Source organism: Symphodus melops (genome assembly GCF_947650265.1).
Source record: "Symphodus melops genome assembly, chromosome: 7".
Taxonomy (NCBI): domain Eukaryota; kingdom Metazoa; phylum Chordata; class Actinopteri; order Labriformes; family Labridae; genus Symphodus; species Symphodus melops.
The window spans coordinates 4438180-4461551 of record NC_136697.1 but is presented as its reverse complement, the minus strand read 5'-3'; the positions used below and the strand labels follow the sequence as shown (position 1 = coordinate 4461551).

Below are 23372 nucleotides of genomic sequence, written 5' to 3'. Positions count from 1 at the left end.
GCACGTCGATGGGCGTGATTGATTAGGGAGGTGTGGGATAGCATGCTGGACAGCCTGGTGTATTCTGTGTGTTACCTGGAGCTGAAGTGTCCAACACTCACCATTCACACACACTCGGATGAATTATTAGAGATTATCCATTTGTGATCAAAGTGATAAGATGTGATTGTTGGATCAGCTGTGTGGGCTTTAAATGAGCCCACTGACCTTTTACATGTCAGCCAGCACGTTTCTCTATTTGCATAAAGCCTCGCCAAGTCCTTGTGACCTAAAGGCTGCTGTTATTGTTTTAGTCTCTCTGCACACCTCAGGTGGAGACACTAGTGATCGAGCTGCAGCCAATCAGAGGAACAGATTCAGGTGTTTGTTAGTGAGCGTGTGAACAGTGTGGAGACGATTAGTCCAGAAGCTCGTCAAGAGAGAAACAGGATGTTTCCACAACACGGCTGATGAGCTGGACGCTGACACATGAAGTGTCTTTATTGTCTCAGGTCGGACTTCTTCTTTTAACGGCGGGTTTGAATCCCGGACCGGATCAGAGTGACCCTGGTGAACGTCGAATCTGATGAGAATGTTTAGACAGTGTGATGAAAAACTGAACAAATGAAATGTGCGAGCACCTTCTCCACTGCAGTGTCTGTGGGGAGACGTGTCCGAAAGGCAGCAGCTCGTTGTCCAATCAGAACGGGCTTGAGGTCGCCATCGAGTCCTCAGTCACCTGAGTTGATTTTTATTATTATTATTATTATTATAGATGTTTTTTATTATTGTAGTTTGAAGATAATTGTCACCTGGTCGAGCGTTGCCATGGTTACTCCTCACACGTTGTGTACGGCCTGCGCTCTCTGCTGTGCTCTGGAGCTCTGGGGTGTCAGACTCCAGTCCTGGAGGGCCAGATACCTGAGAGTGCTCCAGCACAGCTGTGTGACGGGTTGTCATGGAGCTAACGGCGTGAGGAGTCTGACACGCCTGCTCCTCCTCCAGCAACACGCTGCTGACGTCTTCCTCCCTGCTCCTGGTGACATCATGGCACACGTGCACCTTCACCTCTGGCCTCCAAATGCTCTCACACTCTGAGATCAACGCACACGCACACGCACACACACACACACACACACACACACACACACACACACACACTCTGCCCGTCTCTCGGCCCCAGTGTCTTCTGGGATCAGACTGGGAGCTGGCCAGTGGTTTTTCCTACCACATGGTAAAGGCAGGGAACAGATTGGGTAAACAAAGTCCCTTCCTGCTGACCCCCCTGTGGCCCCCCCCCCACCCCCCCTTAAAGAGACACACACACACACACAAGCACTGTCCATTAACAGAGCAGCCGTGCGTAAAATAACCAGATTTTCTCTAGCTTCACTGCTTCTCTCTTTCTTCTCTGGCTTTCTTACCCCCCCCTCTCCCCCCTCCTCCTCCTCTCTCGTCCTTCCTTCCGGCCCTCAAATCCCGGCCCCAAACACAGGGCTCTGCATCCCTTCACTTGAGCATAATTACACACACAGCTAGCCAGCTCTTGCGTGCTGTCCTCTATTTGGGAACAAAGGCATGAATTATAGTGGCTTAGGTCCTGGTGGTAGTGGGAGGTGGGCGAGTACGCACACACACACGTGCTCTCCCACTCGTTCAGGTGTGGGGTTGGACTGTGACTGCGTAGCGTGGTGTTTGTTTTGGGATGCCAGCCTGTCTGTGTCTCAGCGGGGAGGGCGGTGTTGACATGGCAGAGATTTCCCCGAGTAAAGCCTGCAGGGTTCAGACGCACAGCCGCTCCAGCTCTCCTCCGACTTCCTCAAACACGTCCACGCTGCATTCCAAGACTTCCCAAAGTATTTGTTCAAACATTTGACAAATTCAGAGACTTTTATTATTTAGCAAGAAAAATGCATCTGCACGAGAAAGAGATGAGTTTCATCTACTGGATGGGTCTCGCTGCTTCAAGACAAACGCGTGCAAACACTTCTTGTGATTCAACAGACTGACAAACTTCTTGCATGTACTCAGCTTTCAGCAGAGAGTTCCTCATAGAAGCTTCCACGCATGCATGGCCACCTTTCTTACTCCGACTTTACCCAGAGTCTCTCCTGCCAGCCATGGAGTGAACGTGTGTATGTGTGGGGGGGGCGTCTTGATGTTCCCATCCTGCACCTGGCTCATCAGTCAGACCTGCTCTCTGTGGTTCAGTGGGGAACGACAGGTGCTGTGACGTGGCCTCCTGTCTTCACTGTTACTGCTTTAACACTGTGCTGCCACAACCTGAGGAAGACGAGTTCAGCTCTCAGGGAGGTGCGGTGTTACGTTGTCCGAGCCCTTACTTCACCTGATCATTATTGGATGAACCCAGAGTGTTGGAGTGTGGCCTAGCTGCAGGTCAGACGCTGCTCACCACTTTGACTTCAAACATCCAAAGTGAGAACGTGAAGTTTCAGCCTATTGATCCGTCCTGGATAATCAATAAGATGCCATCCTGTGTCTCATACAGGTTAGATATCTAACCTATCTTTGATCCTTGACTTTCAGTCACGTGTACTTCTTAGCACTCATCGGACCCGTCTTTGGATCACAGCTTCTCTTTTCCCCCCAAGCGCCACACCAAGCGTGCGTCACACCAGCACAGACTTCCTCTCCATCACGACTGATAAATACGATTTTACAATCGGTGCGTTGCTGCACCTTTTCAGCACCGGGCGCTGCTCGCTCTGTTCCTCGCCGAAGAATGTCTCCGCCTGTCACCGATTGTCGGCGTCGTTGTTGTTAGCATAATGATAAAACAAATCAAAGTAACCAGCAGAGCAGGTTGAACTCTGTAGGTGGGTTTAAACTGGATGTTTCATGGTCTCACTGAGCAGCCACGCTGGGTTCAGGCAGCAGCTGGCGTCTCGTGCATCTGGACGCGAGGGGCTCGTGGAGTAGCGTGCGGTTGTGACGGTCGCTCTGCTGTTGGCTTTTTAAATAATGTACGAGGTTACTGCGACAGTCCTGATGAGTAGTGACCGGCAGGATGAGATCAGGGACTGACACGTTGAACTGGGAGGAGGAGCCAGAGCTTGCTTACTGGACGGATTATACATCCTTCATGGGACACCTGCAAAACGTCTCTCAGAAGGAGGACGTCTGAGGCGTCTCCATCATCACAAGTTGAACAAGAATATAAGACGTGCTCTGTTTGCTGTCTGTCTCCGGGCAGCGTTGTTCCAGAGGCTGAGGTGGCAGACGTAGCAGAGCTCTGGTTGTCAGTAAGGATGCGTTCGGGCCTCTCCTCTGGACTTCTTAGCGTGTGTGAAGCGGAGCAGGGGAGGGACGGGTAATGCCTCATCCTTTGATGAGATTTGGTGTCTAAAGCGGCACACTGACCGTTCACCTAATTCCCTGTGCAGTGACAGCTGGGCCTGGACGCCTCGCTGAGGGAAGGAGCTGTCTGAGAGAGGTGAGCGCTCAGTGAACGGGGGGAGGAAGTGGAGGGCGAGCAGGGGGAAAGAAAACAGCTGAGCAGAGCGGAAGTTGGTCTTTTTATGACTTGAGGAGGGACGAATAACCAGAGCGGGGAGAACCGGGGTGACGTGTAGAGGGAGAGTTGTCTCCTCTGGACATGATGAAACGGTGTTTTTCTTATTGGAGGCACACAGTATACATGACTGTATTTACCTTTAACAGTGTTCAGATTGAAGCCCTGTGGCTGCTACACACACACACACACACACACACACACACACACACACACACACACACACACACACACACACACACACACACACACACACACACACACACACACACACACACACACACACACACACACACACACACACACACAGACTGTATATTGGAGACTGGAGGTCTCGTATAGGTTGTGTCTGACAGGAAGTCAGATGCGTTGTAGCTGCTTGCTGCAGAGGATGTGACATTACCCTCGTTTACTCTCTCACCTGCCGGAGACGAACACGCTCTCTTCCTCTTCCTGTAGTGATTGAAAAGTACAGGAAGTGATGCAACTCAACAAGCCTGAAAGTTACAGTGCTGTGTGGTCGTCGCACTTCTCCAAAGGCAGCAGCTCTGCTCGTCAAGCCAAACGCCTCGTCAGGCTTTTTTTTTTTTTTTTACTCAGAAAAACAAATGAAAGAGTATCTCTTGTCTTTGTTCTGCTTCACGCTAAACTCATGTCAAGATTACCATGAACATTTCTCTGTTGGCTGAACTCTTCCACGCTGGTCTGATGAGTTAACGGTGTGACTCTGTTGGATGTGATTCACTGATAAACGTGGAAACACATTTTAAAAGGACTCAAACACTCCTCTGTGCTATGAGACTTAGAAGAGCACAGTTTGGATTCACGCTTTGTTTTCTACGTCTTCCAGCGATGGGGCCGTATGCTGTCTCTCTCTCTCTCTCTCTCTCTCTCCCGTTGCTATGGTTACGGGAACTCTCTGTAGCTGAAACTTTCATTAATTAATGATTTTAAGTTGTGTGATCGTATCTTGTTGTGTTCCTTCAGTCAGATGCGTTCAGGTGCAGCGTTCACACTGAGCTGTCTACATGTACAGTCTGTCTTCTGCTCAGGGAGCGAAGGGTTAAACTACCACGCGTCGCTCTGTGTAGACTGTGTACAGGTGAGATTGGTTTAACAGTCGTACTGTTCTCCATGCAAACATTGTGCATGATGTGGACAGTCCTGATCGTTGGACGTCTTCAGTAAGATTTTGTTTTTGACCTTTTATGATGATGTGAAAAAGAAGGTGCACGTGAGGCGAGCGGGCGAGCGTCACATACGTCAGATGCATTGAGGACTGTAGCTGCGTGTTAATGGCAGCTGTGCAGGATGGAGAGAAAGACACTTTGTGAATGGACGATGGTACGAGCTGGGAGAAGAATTGGATGACCCAGCTCGAGTCTCGAAACATTTAAAAACCGTTTTTTGAGTCTCCTTTAAAGTTTCTTCTCCAACACGGATCTGTGCGTCTGAAGCTGACGTGAAGCTGTCCGAGTCATCGATGGCTTCTGTTATTTATCCTTTTTAAACACAGCTGTGCAGTATCCCCTCTTATTTTAAAGTCTCCACAGGACACGGCCTCCCACACTGATCAGCCTCCGACCCCCCCCCCCCCATTGTCCCTGGAGGTGCCTACAACATCTGATGCAGCCTAATAGGCCTCTCCAAACACTGGCATCCAAACACCACACAGAAGCCCAAACCACATCATGTGTCTGTACATGTTTACAATGAATGGGCAAGATGCACAATTTTAAACCATTTTCTATTTATAAATGTTTGTGGAACAAAAATACTGACCAATTAGAGACAGAGGAGTCTTACATGTCACGTAAACCAAAACAGCAGAGTGTAAGGAAGTCTTGAAGAGTCTGAGCACTTCTTAAAGCAGCTCCATGTTTCAGTCGCTGACACAGGAGCTTCAGACCGGCTGCTGAGAGAAGCTCTCCGGCCTATTGGCTGGCTGATCTCTGGTTAGCTGGATGGCAGCTGTTGCTGTTCAAACAGTTGCATCTGCCGAGCCTTTTGTTGTAACACACACTAATACACACACTGACACGCATGCACACTGAATGACTCTGTGTGTTGAAAAAGAAAGAAGTTCTTTTGTGTGGCAGTGAAAAAGAGTGGGGGGAGGGTCTGGGTGCAGCGCTCTGGTGGAGGCTGAGTTTGGGGGGGGGGGGATGTGACTGTGAAGCTTATTTGTCAATGGATGATTCAAAACAGTCAGAGATGGAAGTGAAGCAGTCGCACCAAAGGACTGCAGGTGAACAGATTTCTTAGTCCGCCCTCACAGAGGTCACAGACAGCTTTCCAAAGTCGGAGTACGATCACGAGAACCTGATCAGTCTCCAGATTCCTGATTTCATTGTTTTTAGAATTGGACTCTGCTGGACTTCAGATTGATTAGAGATACCTGTCGTCGTTTATCAACATCAGTGTGTCAGTGGGTTACATTACCGTGTTAGTAGCAGTAAAATGTCTTATTGCCCCTGTCATGTGTGATTGCTTAAAGGAGCAATGTGTAAGTTGTCAACAAAATAGGTTTTTGTAAAAATTCAGATTCCCTTTTTCTAAGATTTAAAATCAATTCATAACTTCCAAAATAGTGAGTCATGAATTGAAGTTGAATGGAACGGTGAGACGGCCCTACTCACTATATCACCAAACAATTAAAGAAACTGTTCAAGCGTCGTCTTCTCTTCAACAAAGCAGCAGCCAGTATGTCCTCCTTCTAACTTTAGATCCTGCTCCTGAATGCTCTGGATTTGATTGGACCAGAGAAGGTAGGCGGGGCTTTGAAGGCCGTTTTGGACGCCCCTGGGTTTGCCAGATATGAGAGCAGTTATCAGGTGAACAGGTGTTGCAGCGATGGAAGCGGGCAGTGGAACTGCTTCAGATAGAAGTGATTGTACCCGAGCTAAAAAGCCTCTGCATGTTTCTAATAAGCTCCAGCAGCAGAAAGCTGCTCAAACTAGGATCAATGTTGGAGATGATTTTGAAACATGGAGAGAGGTTAGAACGCAGAAAGCTTTACAGACCCATGCAGAGCTGGCTAAACACTGAAGCTACAGTGTCCGCGACATAGCGCACATCTCTAGAGCATCTCTATCTTCGGTCAGGATTCTGTCATGGTGTTATGTGTACTAGTGATTTAGGCAGAAATGGGAAAACGGGGTGCAAAAAAAATACAGGGGGTGCAAATTTTTTTCAGTGTCACTCACGGCGGCGCGGCACGGCGGAGCGGAGGTTATGTGCTCCCTAACACACTGGTTTTGAAGAAAACTGAATAAGTCTCTAAATTGTGCATTCTGTTCAATAAGATGCATTGTTACACATTTTAGTTTTCACATTTTAGTTTTCCCAAGCTTGATAATGTTGAGTTACTGTACAGCCCCTGCCCTGACACACCCCTTCATCATTTGACTCACTTAGTTCATGTTGTCTAACCCCTTTGTTGGCCCACTGCTTCTCTCTGCACTTTCTTTAAAAAACAAACAAACAAACACATAAATTCATAATATTACATGTGTCATCCAGTAATAATAGATCCCTAGACCTTGATAAGTCAATCATCTGTCAGCATATTCGAATGTGGCGCTGACCCGAAAAGCTGGAGCTAAACCCTGCAGTCCGTTGATTGGTTGAAAGAATCGTCACTTCCCGTGTTACGTCGGTAAACAAAACTCCGCCGTGTTTAAACCATTGACTGTAACACACAGCTGACTGTTTGTGTATTTCTCCTCGCCGCACACAGCCTTCTCTGAAACAAAGCTTGATTGAGTTCTTGTAATAAACAGTCACATGCCAGTGACAAAGTGGATGAACTACTGGATGTCTTCTTCGTTGGTTTTGTTTGTGTAGCGTTTTTCTCCTTTGTTGAATTTATTAGTTAGCGGTTAGCTGTTAGCGATTAGCTGCTATCATATGACGCTATTTACATAGCGGCTATCGTCATCCGGCTGACACGCCGTCTACCAAATAGGGCACGGTAAACGGGATCGGGTTTAAGCTTTTCAGTACCGGTATTCGGCAAACATATTCTTTGCCAGAATTAGAATGTAACTTAATCAGATATTTAGCGCACCGTATAGAAACCCGTGTAGTAAGCACGTCTATTAAATGTAGATATTTGCACGGCCTCGGTCAAGCCGTGCAATAATTTCAAGGCCGTGTTTTTTTAAAATAGGCCGTGCAAAAAGCGGTTTCGCGGCAGGCTACCTAAATCTATGATGTGTACCAACATTAATTCCCATGTCCTTCTTGTCTTTCTCTCTCTCCAGAAACATTGAGGACCATGGAGTAGCATCTTCAATGTTTCAGCTATTTGATTAGCTCTCCACTGCACAATACACCTTCCTTCATCCAGCCCCCCCCCTCCCCCAACTGTCCCCGACCCCCTCTCACGGAGGCATGGCGGATCCAGGGATGTTGAGTTTATTTGGGGAAGATGCAGGGCTGTTCTCGGACGGTTTAGACGGTTTAGGGGACTGCTTCCCTCAGCAACCTTCCCCTGCCCAGTCCAACCCTCTGGCCCAGCAGACCAATCCCTCTTTAAACCACGAGCACCAGGGAAACAGGGGTTACCACCAAGGAATGATCCATGGCGCAGGGCCCGGTCCAGGACAGCCTAAATTGGGTCAAATGTACGACCATGGGCCCTACTCCGGCTATGATCAACCGAGCGCCCAAGGAGGACGTGTGATGGCCCAGAACGGTCCCAGCCAGGGGCCGCCAAACGTGAACAGTGCGATGAATGGCATGGCTTCCCATTACCATAGTAACCCAGCTAACTCTAGTAACCCGCACCATGGGTACGCGGGTGAGGCTGGTGGAGGAGGAGGAGGAGGAGGAGGGGGGGTTGGAGTTTGGGGCCAGCAGCAGAGCAGAACAGCCTATCAGCAGCCTCCGACACAATCAGGAGGCGGGCCCAGCCAGATGGGAGGATACCAGATGTCTCAAGGCAACTATGGGGGGATGCAGAATCCATCGACACCCAATGCACCTCGCATTAACCAACACTACCCTCCACAGAGCATTGCAGCCCCTCCTGCTCAGGACCCATCTCACTACCTGGGACATGTTGGGATTGGTGGGGGCCAGATGAGAAATCCACAGCCACAGCCACAACCCCAGGGCTACCCCATCGGCCACACACCCCGATATCCTCACTCCCCCTCCCGACAGCCTCCACTCCCACACCAGCATCAACAGAGCATGGGTGGGTTTGGGGGTGGCCAGTATCCTGGCTATCAGACCCAGTATGGAAACATGGGACCTGGGATGGGCCAGGGTGCTAATGCTAATGTCAATGCGAACACAAGCCAGGCCATGGGACCAGGGCAGCTCAGCCAGAGGTTTAACCAGGGATCTGCTCCAACACCTGGCCAGCAGGGTCAGCGATACCCGCCTGGACCACCACACCAACCCCAGCCCCATCAGAGCCACTCTGCACAAATGCAACAGCAAGCAGGGCAGCAGGGCCAGCCTATGCATCCCCTTAACCACCCCCAGAATCTGCCACAGCCCCAAAACCAGCCTCATCTTGCACCCCCAGCTCAGGGATCCTACCCCTCTCCTTCATCCATTTCACCCATGCAGGTTTTGGGAACCCCAACGCAGTCTTCCCAGCAGGGCAGACCTCCCAGTGCAGGACTCGCTGGAACCCAAGAGGTTGCAGGTTACCCTTCCCTGCAGTCCCCACCCAGTGCTATTCCCCACCCACAGAGACCCCCCCAAACGCCCCTGTCTGCCCCACACCCCCAACACCAGCAGCCACACAACATGCCCCCCAATGCCGGGCAGATGTTTCCAGGCATAGGGCAGCAGAGGGGCTCACAGCTGGCTCCCATCAGGCCTCAGCTTCAGCTACAACAAGGTGAGCTGCTTCATTCTTCTGTGTTCATAAACCACTGAGACCTTGGTGCCGCTATCCAACCACACAGTTTGTATCTTCTCCTACAGTTGGACATTGAGGTCCATATTTAAACTTCAATTGCAACTTAACACATGCATGGAGGAAAGATGTAGCTGCACATGTCTCTGTTTTTCTCTGTGCTTTCCCGGTATAATTAATGTTAATTGATTTTGAATGGCGACGTTGTACTAATAAAAAAGTGAAATTTATAAAATAGTTTCATGCTTGCCGAGGTGCAGTCTGAAAAGTCCTGTATGTGTGAAACATAACACAGCAGCATATTCTCCGGAAATTTCCTCTGGAGCCAGTAAGAGGGCGAGTGATGTTTCTCTACTGTTCCTGCTGCACGCTGCATAGAGTGTGTGCCGTGCTGTCAGTCTGTGGGCCCACATGGAGCCCTGATAGAAAGGAAAATACTCTTCTTAAAGCTGGCTGACCCCCCCCCCCCCAGGTGAACACATGAGCAGCCATATTATCTGCAGTTTACATGTGAGAACAGGTTATGCCCAGTTGACTAAAGTCTCTCTGACTATTCATATTAGTTTTATCCCTTTGACTGCACTTGTGGATGATCGGAGGGGAAAAGCTCTGTGGTGTTTCCCGTTTTTAGCTGCACTACAGAGAGCCCGTCACTGTTAAAGTGCAAGTATCCCAAACATCTGCAAAGTGGAGCGTCCATGTCTCTCCCTGTTTAGTGTTTCATTTCACCTGTTTTTATTACGTCGCCAACACCTGCAGGCGCGCACATATCCCTGCCAGATGATTGGCCGTTCTTCTTCTCTTTAATGTCGGGTGGCCATGAGCCTTTCAGGCACATTAGCACCACTCTGTCCACAGTGTTTGAGTCGTGTAATTACAGTTTAAAAGCCCTGATTGAATGATTCTAATAACTGAGACGTTTTAACATTCTGTGTCTTGTGATGTGTTTGTGTGAGTAATAGAGTGCAGGTAATCATGTGTCCATCCTCTCTGTAACCTCAGGACCTCTAGAAGCTCCAATCAGCCAGGGGGGCGAGCAGCGGGTCCTGCAGGCCCAGCAGCAGACCTCGCGGAACGGACAGACCCTGCAGTCCAACCCCATGGCTTTCCAGCCTCCGTCTGTTGGTCAACATGGAGTCCCGCTCCCAAACCAGGCCTTAGCACCTCCTGCTCCCAACGCTCCCACCCAGCACACACACCTGCCCCCGCACGCTCAACATCTGCAGGGCACGCCCCCGGCCCCTAACCAGGCCCCTCACACATGGGCAGCCCCGCCCCCCGCCTCCCATCAGATCTCCTCCCCCCCTCTCACCCCACAGAAAGTGCCTCATGTACAGGTGAGTCTCACTCCAGCAGACGCTTTGATGTGTGAGAGATCAGCTCGGCGCTGGTGTGTGGGTGTATTTCATGTGACTGTTTATTTTTCATGTGGGTGGGAGAATGTGTGTGTGTGTGTGTGTGTGTGTGTGTGTGTGTGTGTTTGGAGTGGAAGGGAAGTGTGCGCTGTGTGTACGTGTGCACATGACATTTGAGAACACAGCAGTGCGCTGGGCACTAGTTCACAGGGGCTTTTGGTGTGTGTGTGTGTGTGTGTGTGAAAGTGTGTGTTTTTGTCTTTTGTGTCTTCTTTCAACTGTCTGCCGTGTGTGTGTGTGTGTGTGTGTGTGTTGGGGGTGGAGGTGGATTTTTGCAGCTGTTTGTTTCCTGTGAGCTGCATATCCTGCGACATTTATGCCACACACACACACACGCACACACACACACGTGTGCACACATAGAGGCGCCACCAGCATAATCTCTCCTCCCTCTCGCTCGCCCCCCCCCCTCGTCTGTAGAGGAAACCTCCCTTCCTGTCTCTCCCTCCTCCCCGTCTCCTCTCTTTCCGCTCGCTCTGCTTGTCTGTCTTCCTGTCTGTCTGTTTGTCCTATCCATTTCAGGAGTGTCATCTCTGAGTTAGTGCTGTGTGGACAAATGAGCAGAGAGACGGGGAGTTTGGAGACGAGGGATACAGTGAGGTGGAAAACCCAAACCCCAGCAGGATGGAGAGCTTGGGGGAGGGGGAGGGACTTAGAGGAGAGAAGTGGGAAAACAGACAAAAGATGTGGAGCTCGGGGTTTGAGGAGCAGGTTCTGCTACGCTGCAAGGAGTCAGCAACGTGCGTGTGTGTGTGTGTGTGTGTGTGTGTGTGTGTGTGTGTGTGTGTGTGTGTGTGTGTGTGTGTGTGTGTGTGTGTGTGTGTGTGTGTGTGTGTGTGTGTGTGTGTGTGTGTGTGTGTGTGTGTGTGTGTGTGTGTGTGTGTGTGTGTGTGTGTGTGTGTGTGTGTGTGTGTGTGTGTGTGTGTGTGTGTGTGTGTGTGTGTGTGTGTGTGTGTGTGTGCGCTGATTGTGTCACGTGCCTCTGGCTGCCATTAGCTTGTTTTGTTGCTCAAAGCCCCCTTTCTCCACTGACCCATTCACACACAAACAGCCCCGTGGCCATCGACGCACTAACCCGCCTCCTAGCCCGTTTCCCTTCCACCGTCGCTCACACTCGTCTCCTCTCGTGCACACTTCTCCCCCGGCCCGTCACCCAGCTGGCGTAGCTGCATTTTGTGCTTGACATTTCAGCCGTCACACTCGATCCATCCAGCACTCCTGACCTAGATGCCAGGTTGACTGGTGCGCCGCCGCCGCCGTCCTCCTCGCCCGGCTGAGCCTGCTCTCGCTGTGGGCCCAGCGGCTCCCTTCGTTAAACACACGCGTGCTGCTGGCGACGCTGGAGATGGTGTGGTCTGAAGTGGGACGGCGAAGGCGCTCGGGGGGGGGAAACGGGAGAGTTGGAGCGCTGGGAGGGGTGCCGGTGTCTGTAGCACAAGATGGGAATATTGTGACGCTGTCGTTGGGAAGATGCAGACTCTGAGCTGGTCAGTCAGTCATGATGACTGTATGTCTGCTGGTCTAAGCTCCATCTGCTCACTAAGCATGGTTATTACACACACACACACACACACACACACACACACACACACACACACACACACACACACACACACACACACACACACACACACACACACACACACACACACACACACACACACACACACACACACACACACACACACACACACTCTCGTGCCTTCATCAGCAGCTCAAGGTCACAGCTCAGGCAGAGTGCTGTGCTGTGACCTTTATTCTAAATCACACACACACACTGTTGCGTGCAGCACTCTAGATGACATATAGCATGCCTGTCTTGCCCCTCCCCCGCTCAGTCACACTGTCAGAGAGCTGCCACGGCGTCCAGCAGGCTCAAGCTCCACACAGCCACGTCCACATGCTCCTCCATTTTTAGTGGACGAAGAAGCTGTGATCATTTCATCTCTCTAGATGGTTGATGAACAAAAGGGGGAGGAGCACCAATCAGCTGATGCACTATGATGGTGGTCAGACACACACCACGGCCTCTGTCTGACGTTTCTCTGCGTGTGGCACAGTGACATCACGGCGTCTCCTGTGTGGTGGAAGGTGACGCTGTGGATGGGTTAAACGTTTCCCTCCTGCTCCCTCTCACCGGCGGCACTTTAAGGCCGGGAAGTTGACTTCACGTTTTAATGAGAGCGCTGGGAGAAGTGGTTCATTTAAAACAAGTCGAGCCAACACAGTTTCACACACGTTTGAACTCACAACATGTTGATATTTCAGAGTGGGCGGGGTGATGTGCCTTGCCCAAAGGCAGCTTGGCAGTGCTCGGGACGCGAGCCGACAATCCCAGAATCTGGTCCGGCTGGGACTCAAGTTATCCCTGACACCCTGGTCAAGAGAAGGGCACGGCGTTGACTCAGTTGGCGAGTGGTCATTTCTCCATCAGAAGGTCGAGGGTTCGATCCCCGCCTCCTGCAGCCACATGTCCGATGTGTCCTTGGGCAAGACACGTCACCTGAAGTGCTCCCTCTGCTTCGCTGGCAGTGTGTGAATGTGTGGAGTAAAATCTGTTGGACGAGTCGGATGGTTTGAAAGCTGGTCCTGTGAGCTGAAGTCCATTGAACAGGCGGTAAAGAATCTGTGCTGCAGTTGGTCCTGGATGGGGGGGCAGCTGAAGTCCCACACAGACCAGGGTCAGCTCTAACAGGGTTCTTCATGTTTACAGACAGTGAAGTGTAAAGATGCACAGAGAGGCTCACAGGTAGCCATCCGTGTTGAAGCGTCCATCTCAGCGTCCTTCAGCTGAGAGATGGGTCACATGGGCCGCGCAGCCGGCGTCCAATAGAACGCACCGATTCATGTTAGCAGGTTCTGTTCATGAACTTCACTGATCTCTGATGCTTTCACGTCCTGTGTGGGAAAAACTGCAAAAGAAAAGCTGCTGAGGGATTTTAGCTGCATGTGTGTAATTGTCTGTGCACAGTGTGTGTGTGTGTGTGTGTGTGTGTGTGTGTGTGTGTGTGTCTGTTGTCATTTGTGTGATTGATTATCCCCGAATCTTGGCAGGAGGACGGATTTATCTCTCTCTCTCTGTCTGCTGTTTGTGTGGATAAATGGCTCAGTTAAGGTGTGTGTGTGTGTCAGCAGGTGAGTGTGTGTGTGTGTGTGTGTGTGTGTGTGTGTGTGTGAGAGTGTGTACAGTGGTTTGTGTGATGTGTGACCTTGCAGTAGTTTGGTGTGTGTGTACACATTAGTATTCTCGTGGACTTTCAGTGAAAGTAGCTCGACTCTTTTTCACGTGAACACGGCGTGTGTGTGTGTGTGTGTGTGTGTGTGTGTGTGTGTGTGTGTGTGTGTGTGTGTGTGTGTGTGTGTGTGTGTGTGTGTGTGTGTGTGTGTGTGTGTGTGTGTGTGTGTGTGTGTGTGTGTGTGTGTGTGTGTGTGTGTGTGTGTGTGTGTGTGTGTGTGTGTGTGTGTGTGTGTGTGCGCACAGAGGGGAGCTGCTGCCTTGGCATTTTGCTATAAACTTGCTGATGCTCATACACACGTCTCATTCACACGCTTTGAAACACACAAAAGTGCACGTGTGCCACACATGCACACACACACACACACTGACTCTCTAAGGCGTGCTCTCAGCTTTCGTATGACTCACACACACACACACACACACACACACACACACACACACACACACACACACATTCTCACTCCCTTGCTGCGTCTTTTTGAAGTATGGAGATAATTTATTCGTGTCATGATGCCTGATTTCCCATCTGCTACTGGGACCCTGAGCAGCTGGAGAGAGAGAGGGAGAGAGAGAGAGAGAGAGAGAGAGGGAGAGAGAGAGGGAGAGAGAGAGAGAGGGGGAGAGAGAGGGAGAGAGAGAGAGAGAGAGGGGGATGGAAGAGAGGTAGAGGGAGGAGAGGCAGCTGGAGAGGCTCCCAACAGCTGGTTACCAGTTGCCTGTCACAGAAATGGTACTTGGTAGCAATGAGGCTGAGGAGGTAGAGGGAGAAGGAAGGAGAGAGGGGCGAGCAGGGAGGACGGCTTGAGTATCAGGCGCTTGGTAAAGTGAGGTAAGCCTGCTGCAGGGGGGTGAGGTGGGAGGAGGAGAGGGAGATGCACATGGATGGATAACATCCCTCCCACCGCTGCCAGTCAGCCCCGAGCCTGCAGGACATGTTAGTGCTGTGATCAACCTGCGTCTCAGAGACGGCTCAACACCTGATGTGCTGTCATTTAGAAGAAATCAGAAATAGATTGGCTGCTCCTCGGATAATAATCAACATCAAAAGGTCCCGCAACCTGCTTCTCCAATATGTTGAATTTTTCAAGAGTACATGAAACATGTTGTGGTGTTGCATTGCTATTTGGACAAAAGCCAACATTTCTAAAAACACATTAAATCTATGAATTAAAAAAAGTAGAAGTTACAGAAAGTCTTTGCTGCTTGAAGCCAGGTGAACTTTGTTTTTACTGTTTAAATGTTTTTCTTCATGCGGCCTACACAAACTCAAATCCACTTTCTTCCCTCCCCCCAGCATTCCCCAACTGACCCGTCAGGAGATGCCTCAATGATGGTTCCTGACAGGGCGACAGTCGGCACCGGCGCCCCCGGCCAGCCTATCAGCACAGAGCAGCCCGACCAGGAGACCAAGCCAAAAAAGAAGAGGAAGAAGAAAGCGAAAGCGGCGGACAGAGAGGATTCAGGAGAGGTGCAGAAGAAGGATTCAGGAGAGGAAGTCAAGTCTGAATTTCCTGCAACAGGAAGTGATGCAGGTGAACAGGTCTCTGGCCTAGGAAATATAGACGTATGTTCACCGCAAGGGGAGGAGAAGAAAAAGCGCAAAAAGAAACCAAAGGAGAAGGCAGAGGGCAAGGAGCCCAAAGAGCCCAAAACTCAGAAGACGCCCAAAACGCCCAAGACCCCCAAAGAGCCTAAGGAGCCCAAGGAGAAGAAGACCAAGAGCTCGACTCCCAAGACCAAGGCACCCAAGAAAACCAGGTACGAGCAGCATCACTCTCTGAACTGTTTTCACTTTCCTCCTGTGAGGCGTCCATCATCAAACTCCTGATCGACTCAGCTGATCAGTGTCTGTCCCAGCAGTTAGCTCAGCGAGGCTACATACACACCAGACGAGCGCACACACATGAAAACATCTCTGTATCCAAAGGGCTCTGTTAGTAAGATGTGCCTGTTCACACGTCTCAGAGGGAGATCTGCTGCGTCACCCTGACCTCAGAGCTCAGCCCGTTACAGTCAGAAAAGCAACATGGACGCCTCCAGGAGGAGCTTTGATTTGTTAGCTAACACCAATGATAACAACACACTACGTGATAGATTGAGCTCAAAATAAAAAGACAACCTGTCCACAGAGAGAACAGTGGTGGATTTAACCACACAAACAGGAGCTCATAAACACCATGGTTACAGCTTTAATGTCCGGTTGATGCACGTAGCAGCCATGTTGGATTCTAACTCGGGCTACTCTGAGTCCGACCTTCTAGGAGGTTTTACAGTTGACACTGGACGTGAGGTGATGGAAAGATGGAGGCCGGACGTTTGTCTTCATGTCACTGCTGTTTGAATCCAGGCATCGAGTCGATTGCAGAATAATCGATGGTCGTTTGTCTGCTGCACGTCATCTCCCCCCTCCTGATTGGTTGTTGTCAAGTTTCCAGAATATTTCCTGTTGTGTTTGTGTATGTGTGTGTGTATATATATGTATGTATGTATATATATATATATATATATATATACACATACACACACACACACACACACACACACACACACACACACACACACACACACACACACACACATACATACATGTGTGTGAAAATACATACTGTGTGTGTGTGTATACACGTGTCGGTCCAAACTTCTGAGAGAACAACTTTCCTTCTGCCATCTTGAGTCTAAATTTGAAGTGGACACTTTCTCACTTCCTCCCTGCCAGAACAGAGCGAGCGAGCGAGCGAGATGTGCCTGAAGAGTCCTGAGCATGTGTATGAAACAGTCAGAGGAGGAGGAGGAGGGGGGGGGGTATTGTGAAGGTGGAAACTCGATCAGACTAAGGAATGTGTCAGCTCCCATCTCTCTGTCTCTCCCCGCCCCCACCCACACTACCCGGGACCCTTTTATCTGGAGGAAGAGGGAGGGCCAAAGCAGCAGGCAGGGGTCAGCAGTGGGGGAGGTGTGTGTGGTTATCAGCCACTGGAATAGAGTCGGGGGCGGGGATCTGGGCAGGGGGTGTGTGTGTGGGGGGGGGGGGGCGGCCATTTCTGTGCGTATGCATGCATTGGGGGAGGGTTTGTTGGTAATCTTTGTGGCAGAAAATGGCGCCTAATTATAATGATGAAGGGGCCATGTTGCTGACCACTGCGTTGTGATGGAGTCAGTTTGGGGGGCGCTGTGTGGTGTTTGTGAGAGTTGGTAAACTGGTCTCCATCTTGAGTGGCTGCCTGCAGCTCCTGTCTTCATTTAGCATAATAATGGCTGCCGGCCATTCACTGCTCTTCTAAAATGGTGGATTGCTGCAATCACCCAAATGTCTTCTTTCCTGCTCGCGTCTTCTTCTTCTTCTTCTTCTTCTTCTTCACCCTCCCTCTCTATTCTTCCTGCATCCTTTCATCTTTTCTTCTGCAGCCGCCCTCCTCCTTCCTCTTCCTCTCCGCCTCTCTCTGATTAAAGCTCAGGGTTTGAGCCCTTTGTTTTTTCTGCTCCTGTTTTCTTCCTGTTACTTTAAGGGACTCCTCCAACTGTGGACTTCTTTTCACATTTAGTTTGACGTGATGCCTGATGTTCAAACCTGCGTCAGTTCTGCTCCAGTCACAGTGAAAAAGTTGTCTTGGTCAGTCGTGACCTGGTCCTCGTTTCTCCTCCTGGACAAATGAAATGCTTTTTAAATCTCCTTCAGTTTTAAAGTTTCGTCTGATTGGAGAAGACATTCCTTTTTTTCCTGCTGGTCAAACTTTTATTTTCCAGAGTTTTCTTCCTCTTCCTGAAGTTTTATATCACAAAGCCAACGCTGACTGTTAGAGAGTGAAGGTGTGTTTGAGATAAACTGGGAGAATATGCTTCCATGTGTCCCTCACAGGTGTCCTTCTCTCCCTGTCCTCTAACACACGGGGGATGAAGGACGTGAACCTGGTCTATCATATTTGGATATGTTGACCCTGGACACCAGTCACATGTTTAGTCCTGAAGGTCGACTGGTTGTAGCCTTCTCATCTGGCTCTACTGCCCGCATGTCAACGAGCAAACGTCCCGTCTCGATGTTGATTAAGGTGTGTGTGTGTGTGTGTGTGTGTGTGTGTGTGTGTGTGTGTGTGTGTGTGTGTGTGTGTGTGTGTGTGTGTGTGTGTGTGTGTGTGTGTGTGTGTGTGTGTGTGTGTGTGTGTGTGTGTGTGTGTGTGTGTGTGTGTGTGTGTGTGTGTGTGTGTGTGTGTGTGTGTGTGTGTGTGTGTGTGTGTGTGTGTGTGTGTGTGTGTGTGTGTGTGTGTGTGTTCACTCGGCTCCCTTCTCTCCTTTGACCTTGCGTTCTCTCTCTCTCTCGTTTCCTTTGCTCTCTTGCTCTCCTCCCTCTCCGTCTACCTCTCAGAGGAAGTACATCTATAAATAACCTCAGCTGCCACACCCTTCCCTCTGTGTGTGTGTTTGCTGTACACACAAAGCAGTCAGACATGCATGCAGGCACCTTGCATTGTCTGCAGACGTGTGTGCAAATACAGCACTTTCTGAACACACACGCACAACACAAGATGTGTGTGTGTGTCCTCTGCTGGCTGTTGTTGGTTTCTGTTGCCATGGGTCAGGTGTGTGCATGGGGGTTCAGTGGTATGACTCATCACATCAGCAGGTGTCTCTTAACCCTCCATGTTTCTGTTCTTCTTCTCTGTCACAGGATCAGAATCCTCCACAAGAGACGCGTTGCAAATTTGCGCGGTGGGATCAAGCTAAAGCTAGCATGCTACCTGCTAGCATCAGATTAATTGGAGCCAATTTAATGGTTAAAAAAAAAGATGGTGTAAAAAGTACCAGGATGTAAAGGAGCACAGGGAACAGAAGTGTTTAGTATTAAACTCAAGTTAAAGTTGTTTGTAGGCTGTGCCAGCTGAGACGAGCATGTCGGCTGGAGCAGCGCAAAAGCACAAACATCAAACGCCACGAAAGCTGCGTTTAACCAAACAGGAAGTGAGCGGCCTTATATTACAGTGTTGTTCCACGCCACCGAGGAGGCCCGCTGCGCCGCTCTTTATCCAGCTCCACAAACACTTAGGAAGCATCTCGGCTCTTCTTTCCCACACACACACACACACACACACACACACACACACACACACACACGCAGAGTTCAGCACAGCTGGCCGGCATGTGTGAGTGCTGCGTTATAAGCCCGTTAATACACAGCAGAGGGGCTTGAGGAGGCTGGTGTGTTTACCTGGACTCACGTGAGCGACTCTTAAATAGATATATTATGGGTAAACTGGATTAGATCCACAGTTAAGAAGTAAGCAGGGAGGCAGATTCAGGTGTGTCAGCTGCAGCCTGTGAGGTTTCTCGTTGATCTGAGTAAAGACCGAGCTGAAGGATAAAACCCACCGGAGGATCGACAATCACCTTCCAAGAAGCGTCGCCATGACGTCACCTTTCATGTTGTCAAATCAACGCTTGACTCAGTGATCTATCCTGTGTCCTCCTTCAAACCTAACCACGGGCGTTTCATGCCAAGTGGTCCAGTGTTAGAAATCTGTCCCGCCTCACCAGCTCAGAGTTGGTAAACAAGCTGAGACGATGGTGTGCTAAACGTGAGCTCTGTAGGTGGTGTAGTCCTCCAAACAGGGCTCTGGTGTTTTTAGGAGGCCTTTACTCAGCGTGCGCTTTGTGCTGCTGAAAATAACATGTAGACGTGTTCACAAGGATTTCACAAATGTAGTTGGTGTTGGACGAGCAAATTTCATGTAAATCTGAGACGTTGAGGTGGGGAGCGTAGGACCACCTGGCATAGGATGAGCCTGGTTAAAAAAAAAAAAAGATGGAGTCCGAATGTTAACACTGAGATAAAAATATCAGAGCAAAGAGTGAAAAAAACCCTTTTTGGCCGAGCCGTGGACTTGTGGTGTCGTTAACGTGCTGACAGCCGCACGCGTGGCGGTTTATGTAAAGAAGTGAGATACTCAGGATTGAGACGTGACCTTGATTAGAATTTAATCTGGTTCAGACAAACTGCAGAGCATTTGAAAGAAATGAACAAAGCCTGCAAAAATAGTAAAGTGGTGGTTAGTGTAGATTTGTAGAGATAAAAAAAAAAATAGTAAAAAGTAAAGGCCAGGACCGGAGAGATGGCCGAAGAAGAACCAGGGAAAGAAAAGAAACGAGAGACGGAGAGAAGAAACTAGGAGGAAGAGACGGGAGAAGGCAGCCAAGTGTAGGTGTGTGTGTGTGCGTGTTTGTGTGTGTGTGTGTGAGGCCAGATGGCTCCAGCGTGTGGCGACCAGCCAGAGGAACAGGTGCAGGTCACATGACCAGCCGTTTCCACGGAGATGGTGATTGCTCTTGGCGTGAGGATGAAAGGAGAAGGGCCCAAGGGACAGAGAGGGGGCGAGAGACGTAGGGAGAGAGGAAGTGAGTGAGCAAGCGGGAGGGAGAGATGTGCAGAGTGAGAGAGAGAGAGAGAGAGAGAGTGAGCGAGCGAGCACAGAGCAGGAGAGAGAGGCATCCAGGCATATGGTACCGCAGAGGACAACACAACAGTCGGACATGTTGTGAGTTAGCTCCTGGTGTAACTACGCCTCCTTTGTAGATGCACTTTCAGTCCCCAGTTTTCCATCTACAAAGGGCGCTGCTTCCTGTTTACTGCGGCGACTAAAATACCAGCACGAAATGTTAACACTTGAAGTGCAGCCGCCACAATCATCCACCGCACGCCACCGCGTCTTTCCTCCTTCATAAGGTCGTCATCAGGCATTTAAAGAGACTCCTCATCAGTGCTCTATCAACGCTTCACCGCCATTACCGACACGCACACACACGCACACCGCGCTGGCTCCGCCGCTCCCGTCTCACCGCTGTAACGCCTCTCTCACTACCTTCTATAGCAGCACACAGGTGGGATCCTTTTTGTCCAGTCATATTAAACTGGTAAAACGCCACAGAGGCGTAAATATCAGGCGTTGAACTGGCGCTCTGAGTCGGGCTAATGTGACAGACGTGATGATGTGGTTGATCAGTTTTAACGTTGGCTTTCCCCTGTGCTGCTAAGATCGTTTAAAAATTAAAAAAAATGGATTAAACATTTAACAGGAATGAAAGGATCCACGATTCCCAACTAACCGATCCGTACCGTCCTACTTTTTGGGACCCTTCCGTTGGGGTGCCAAGAATGTGGAGCCGACCCGAAAAGGTGGAGCTAAACACTGCAGTCCACTGATTGGTTGAAAGAATCATCACTTCCTGTGTTACGTCTTTAAACAAAACTCTGCCGTGTTTAAACTATTGACTGTAACAGTTGATTGTTTACGTCTGTATTTCTCCTCGTGGCACACAGCCTCCTCTGAAACAAAGCTGGGTTGAGTTTTTATAATAAACAGTCACATGACAGTGACAGAGGAGATGAACTGCTGGATGTCTCCAGTGTGGGTTTTGTTTGTGTAGCATTTTTCTCCTTTATTTAATTTATTAGTTAGTGGTTAGCTGTTAGCTGTTAGCGGTTAGCTGCTATCATGTGATGCTATTACATAGCAGCTATCGTCATCCGGCTTACACGCAGCCTACCAAATAGGGTACAGGTGGCTGTGGAAACACAAACTGGATCCGGCCTTACAGAACCAAACTGTACCGACCCGTACCGGACCGCTGTGTGGAAACGAGGCCTTTTGTCTACGGAAATGCAACAAAATGCGTGCCATACCGAGACAAACCGACCTGAACCGCTGACACATAATCTTTTTATTTACTGCTCTGTGTGCCTTTGAATTTCCCCCCGGGGACAAATAAAGTTTTTTGAATTGAATCGGTGGAAACTGCACTTTAAGAGAGGGGGAAATATGAATCCATGTAGATGAAGGTGTCTTCTTGTTTCCCGGGAATGCTTGACTTTGATAGAGTTCATAATCCCAAATGTTTTTTTCAGAGAACATTTGAAAGCTGATTCAGATGAGAAACTAAGATGGATGCTGTCTAAACTGAAGGCTGTGACTCTGAGGGCCATCAGCCTTCCTCTGTGCTGTGTGCAGGCACACGCTGTTGGATAGAGTCAGTTCCTCTTTCTTTTCCATGCCAGAGATTAGAGGAAGCCCGGGGGCCGTTCAGCCCCTCCCCCTGTTCTCACTGGGGCCTCTCTGTGTCCCTCACTCTGCCTGCCTGTCTCTCTCTCACTCCCTTCCTCCCTGTGTCTCTCTTCCTGCCCTGCCTGTATCTCTCTATCTGGCTCCCTCCTCCCACTCTTTCATCATATTAACCCCCTGTGTGCCAGAGCCTGAGGCACACTAATGATTTCTAAATGGATAAATCAAATATGGGACCGCCCTGGGACAGCCGTGCACACACACACAAACACACACACACACACACACACACATCTCAATGCCTCACAGTCTGTAAAGTGTAAAAGCGGTACTCTTGTGAGTAATGGTCTTTAGTTTGAACAGCTTCTCTTTTTTCTCCCTGAGTGTGAATATGACGTTTTCTTCTTCTTGTTTTCTTTTCTGCAGCAGTAAGAAGGTTGAGACGGAGGGTGGGACCAGCGCTGCTAAAAAGGATTCAAAAAGGAAGAGAGAGGCATCAATCAGTGATGAGGTGGAGATGAAGTCTCCTCCCCCTTCAGCTCCTGAAGAAGAAGACGATGATGGCGTGCAGGTACGGGAGCCACGCAGTGTTCGCCTGAAGCCGCGTGTCTCCAGGCTGTTCTCATCCCGCCTTGTTGTCACACACAGCACTCAGGCCTTATCTGTAACTCTAGCATTCATATAGACACAGTATGTAATTACATGCTCATGTTTGACATCTCTAACTGAGGTGAGCAGAGAGAATCACTCCCATGATTCCCCTACAGCGTCATCGTTTTGATTGGGAGCCCATAGCGGTTAATTTTGCGTATTGTCCCTTTTTAATATTTCCCCCCCTTCAACCAAACGAGCGTCCGGTGAACCAAAACGACGCAAAGCTTCATTTTCTGAACTTCCCCTGCTTCACTTTGTTTTTTTAGCTTTTTAAGGAAGGATTCCGACTTTTTCCAAATTACAATCCTCAGATTTCTACAGCAGTCAAAACTCAAGCTGATGAGTGAAATGATGCCACCGTTGTGTCTTCTCCTTTTGCCCGACAGAAACGCCGTTCCAGCCGTCAGGTGAAGAGGAAGAGGTACACCGAGGATCTGGAGTTCAAAATCTCCGATGACGACAGCGGAGATGACTCGCCTGCACCCAAGTCTCCGTCGTCGTCACAACAACAGGTACGGCTTCCTGTTCTCAGAGTTCCACATGAGCCTGAAGGAGCAGGTGCAGGTCACATGACCATGAAATCATGACGTAAACAGAACGTTCACTGTGAGGCGTGAGTGTGCACAGAGGC

At 49.8% G+C, this 23372-nt stretch overlaps 1 protein-coding gene across 4 annotated transcripts in view; it reads left to right on the top strand.

Annotated features, from left to right (window-relative positions):
• The window catches only part of chd7 (chromodomain helicase DNA binding protein 7), a 55171-nt gene that overhangs the window by 5276 nt on the left and 26523 nt on the right, over nt 1–23372 (top strand). For all 4 annotated transcript variants that reach the window (XM_079347911.1, XM_079347913.1, XM_079347910.1 and 1 more), the window contains 5 exons: nt 7777–9371; nt 10392–10726; nt 15337–15800; nt 22514–22658; nt 23128–23253. In XM_079347911.1, coding sequence (XP_079204037.1) covers nt 7907–9371; nt 10392–10726; nt 15337–15800; nt 22514–22658; nt 23128–23253 — 2535 coding nt within the window. In that variant the 5' untranslated portion in view covers nt 7777–7906. The remainder of the gene's footprint in view (nt 1–7776; nt 9372–10391; nt 10727–15336; nt 15801–22513; nt 22659–23127; nt 23254–23372) is intronic.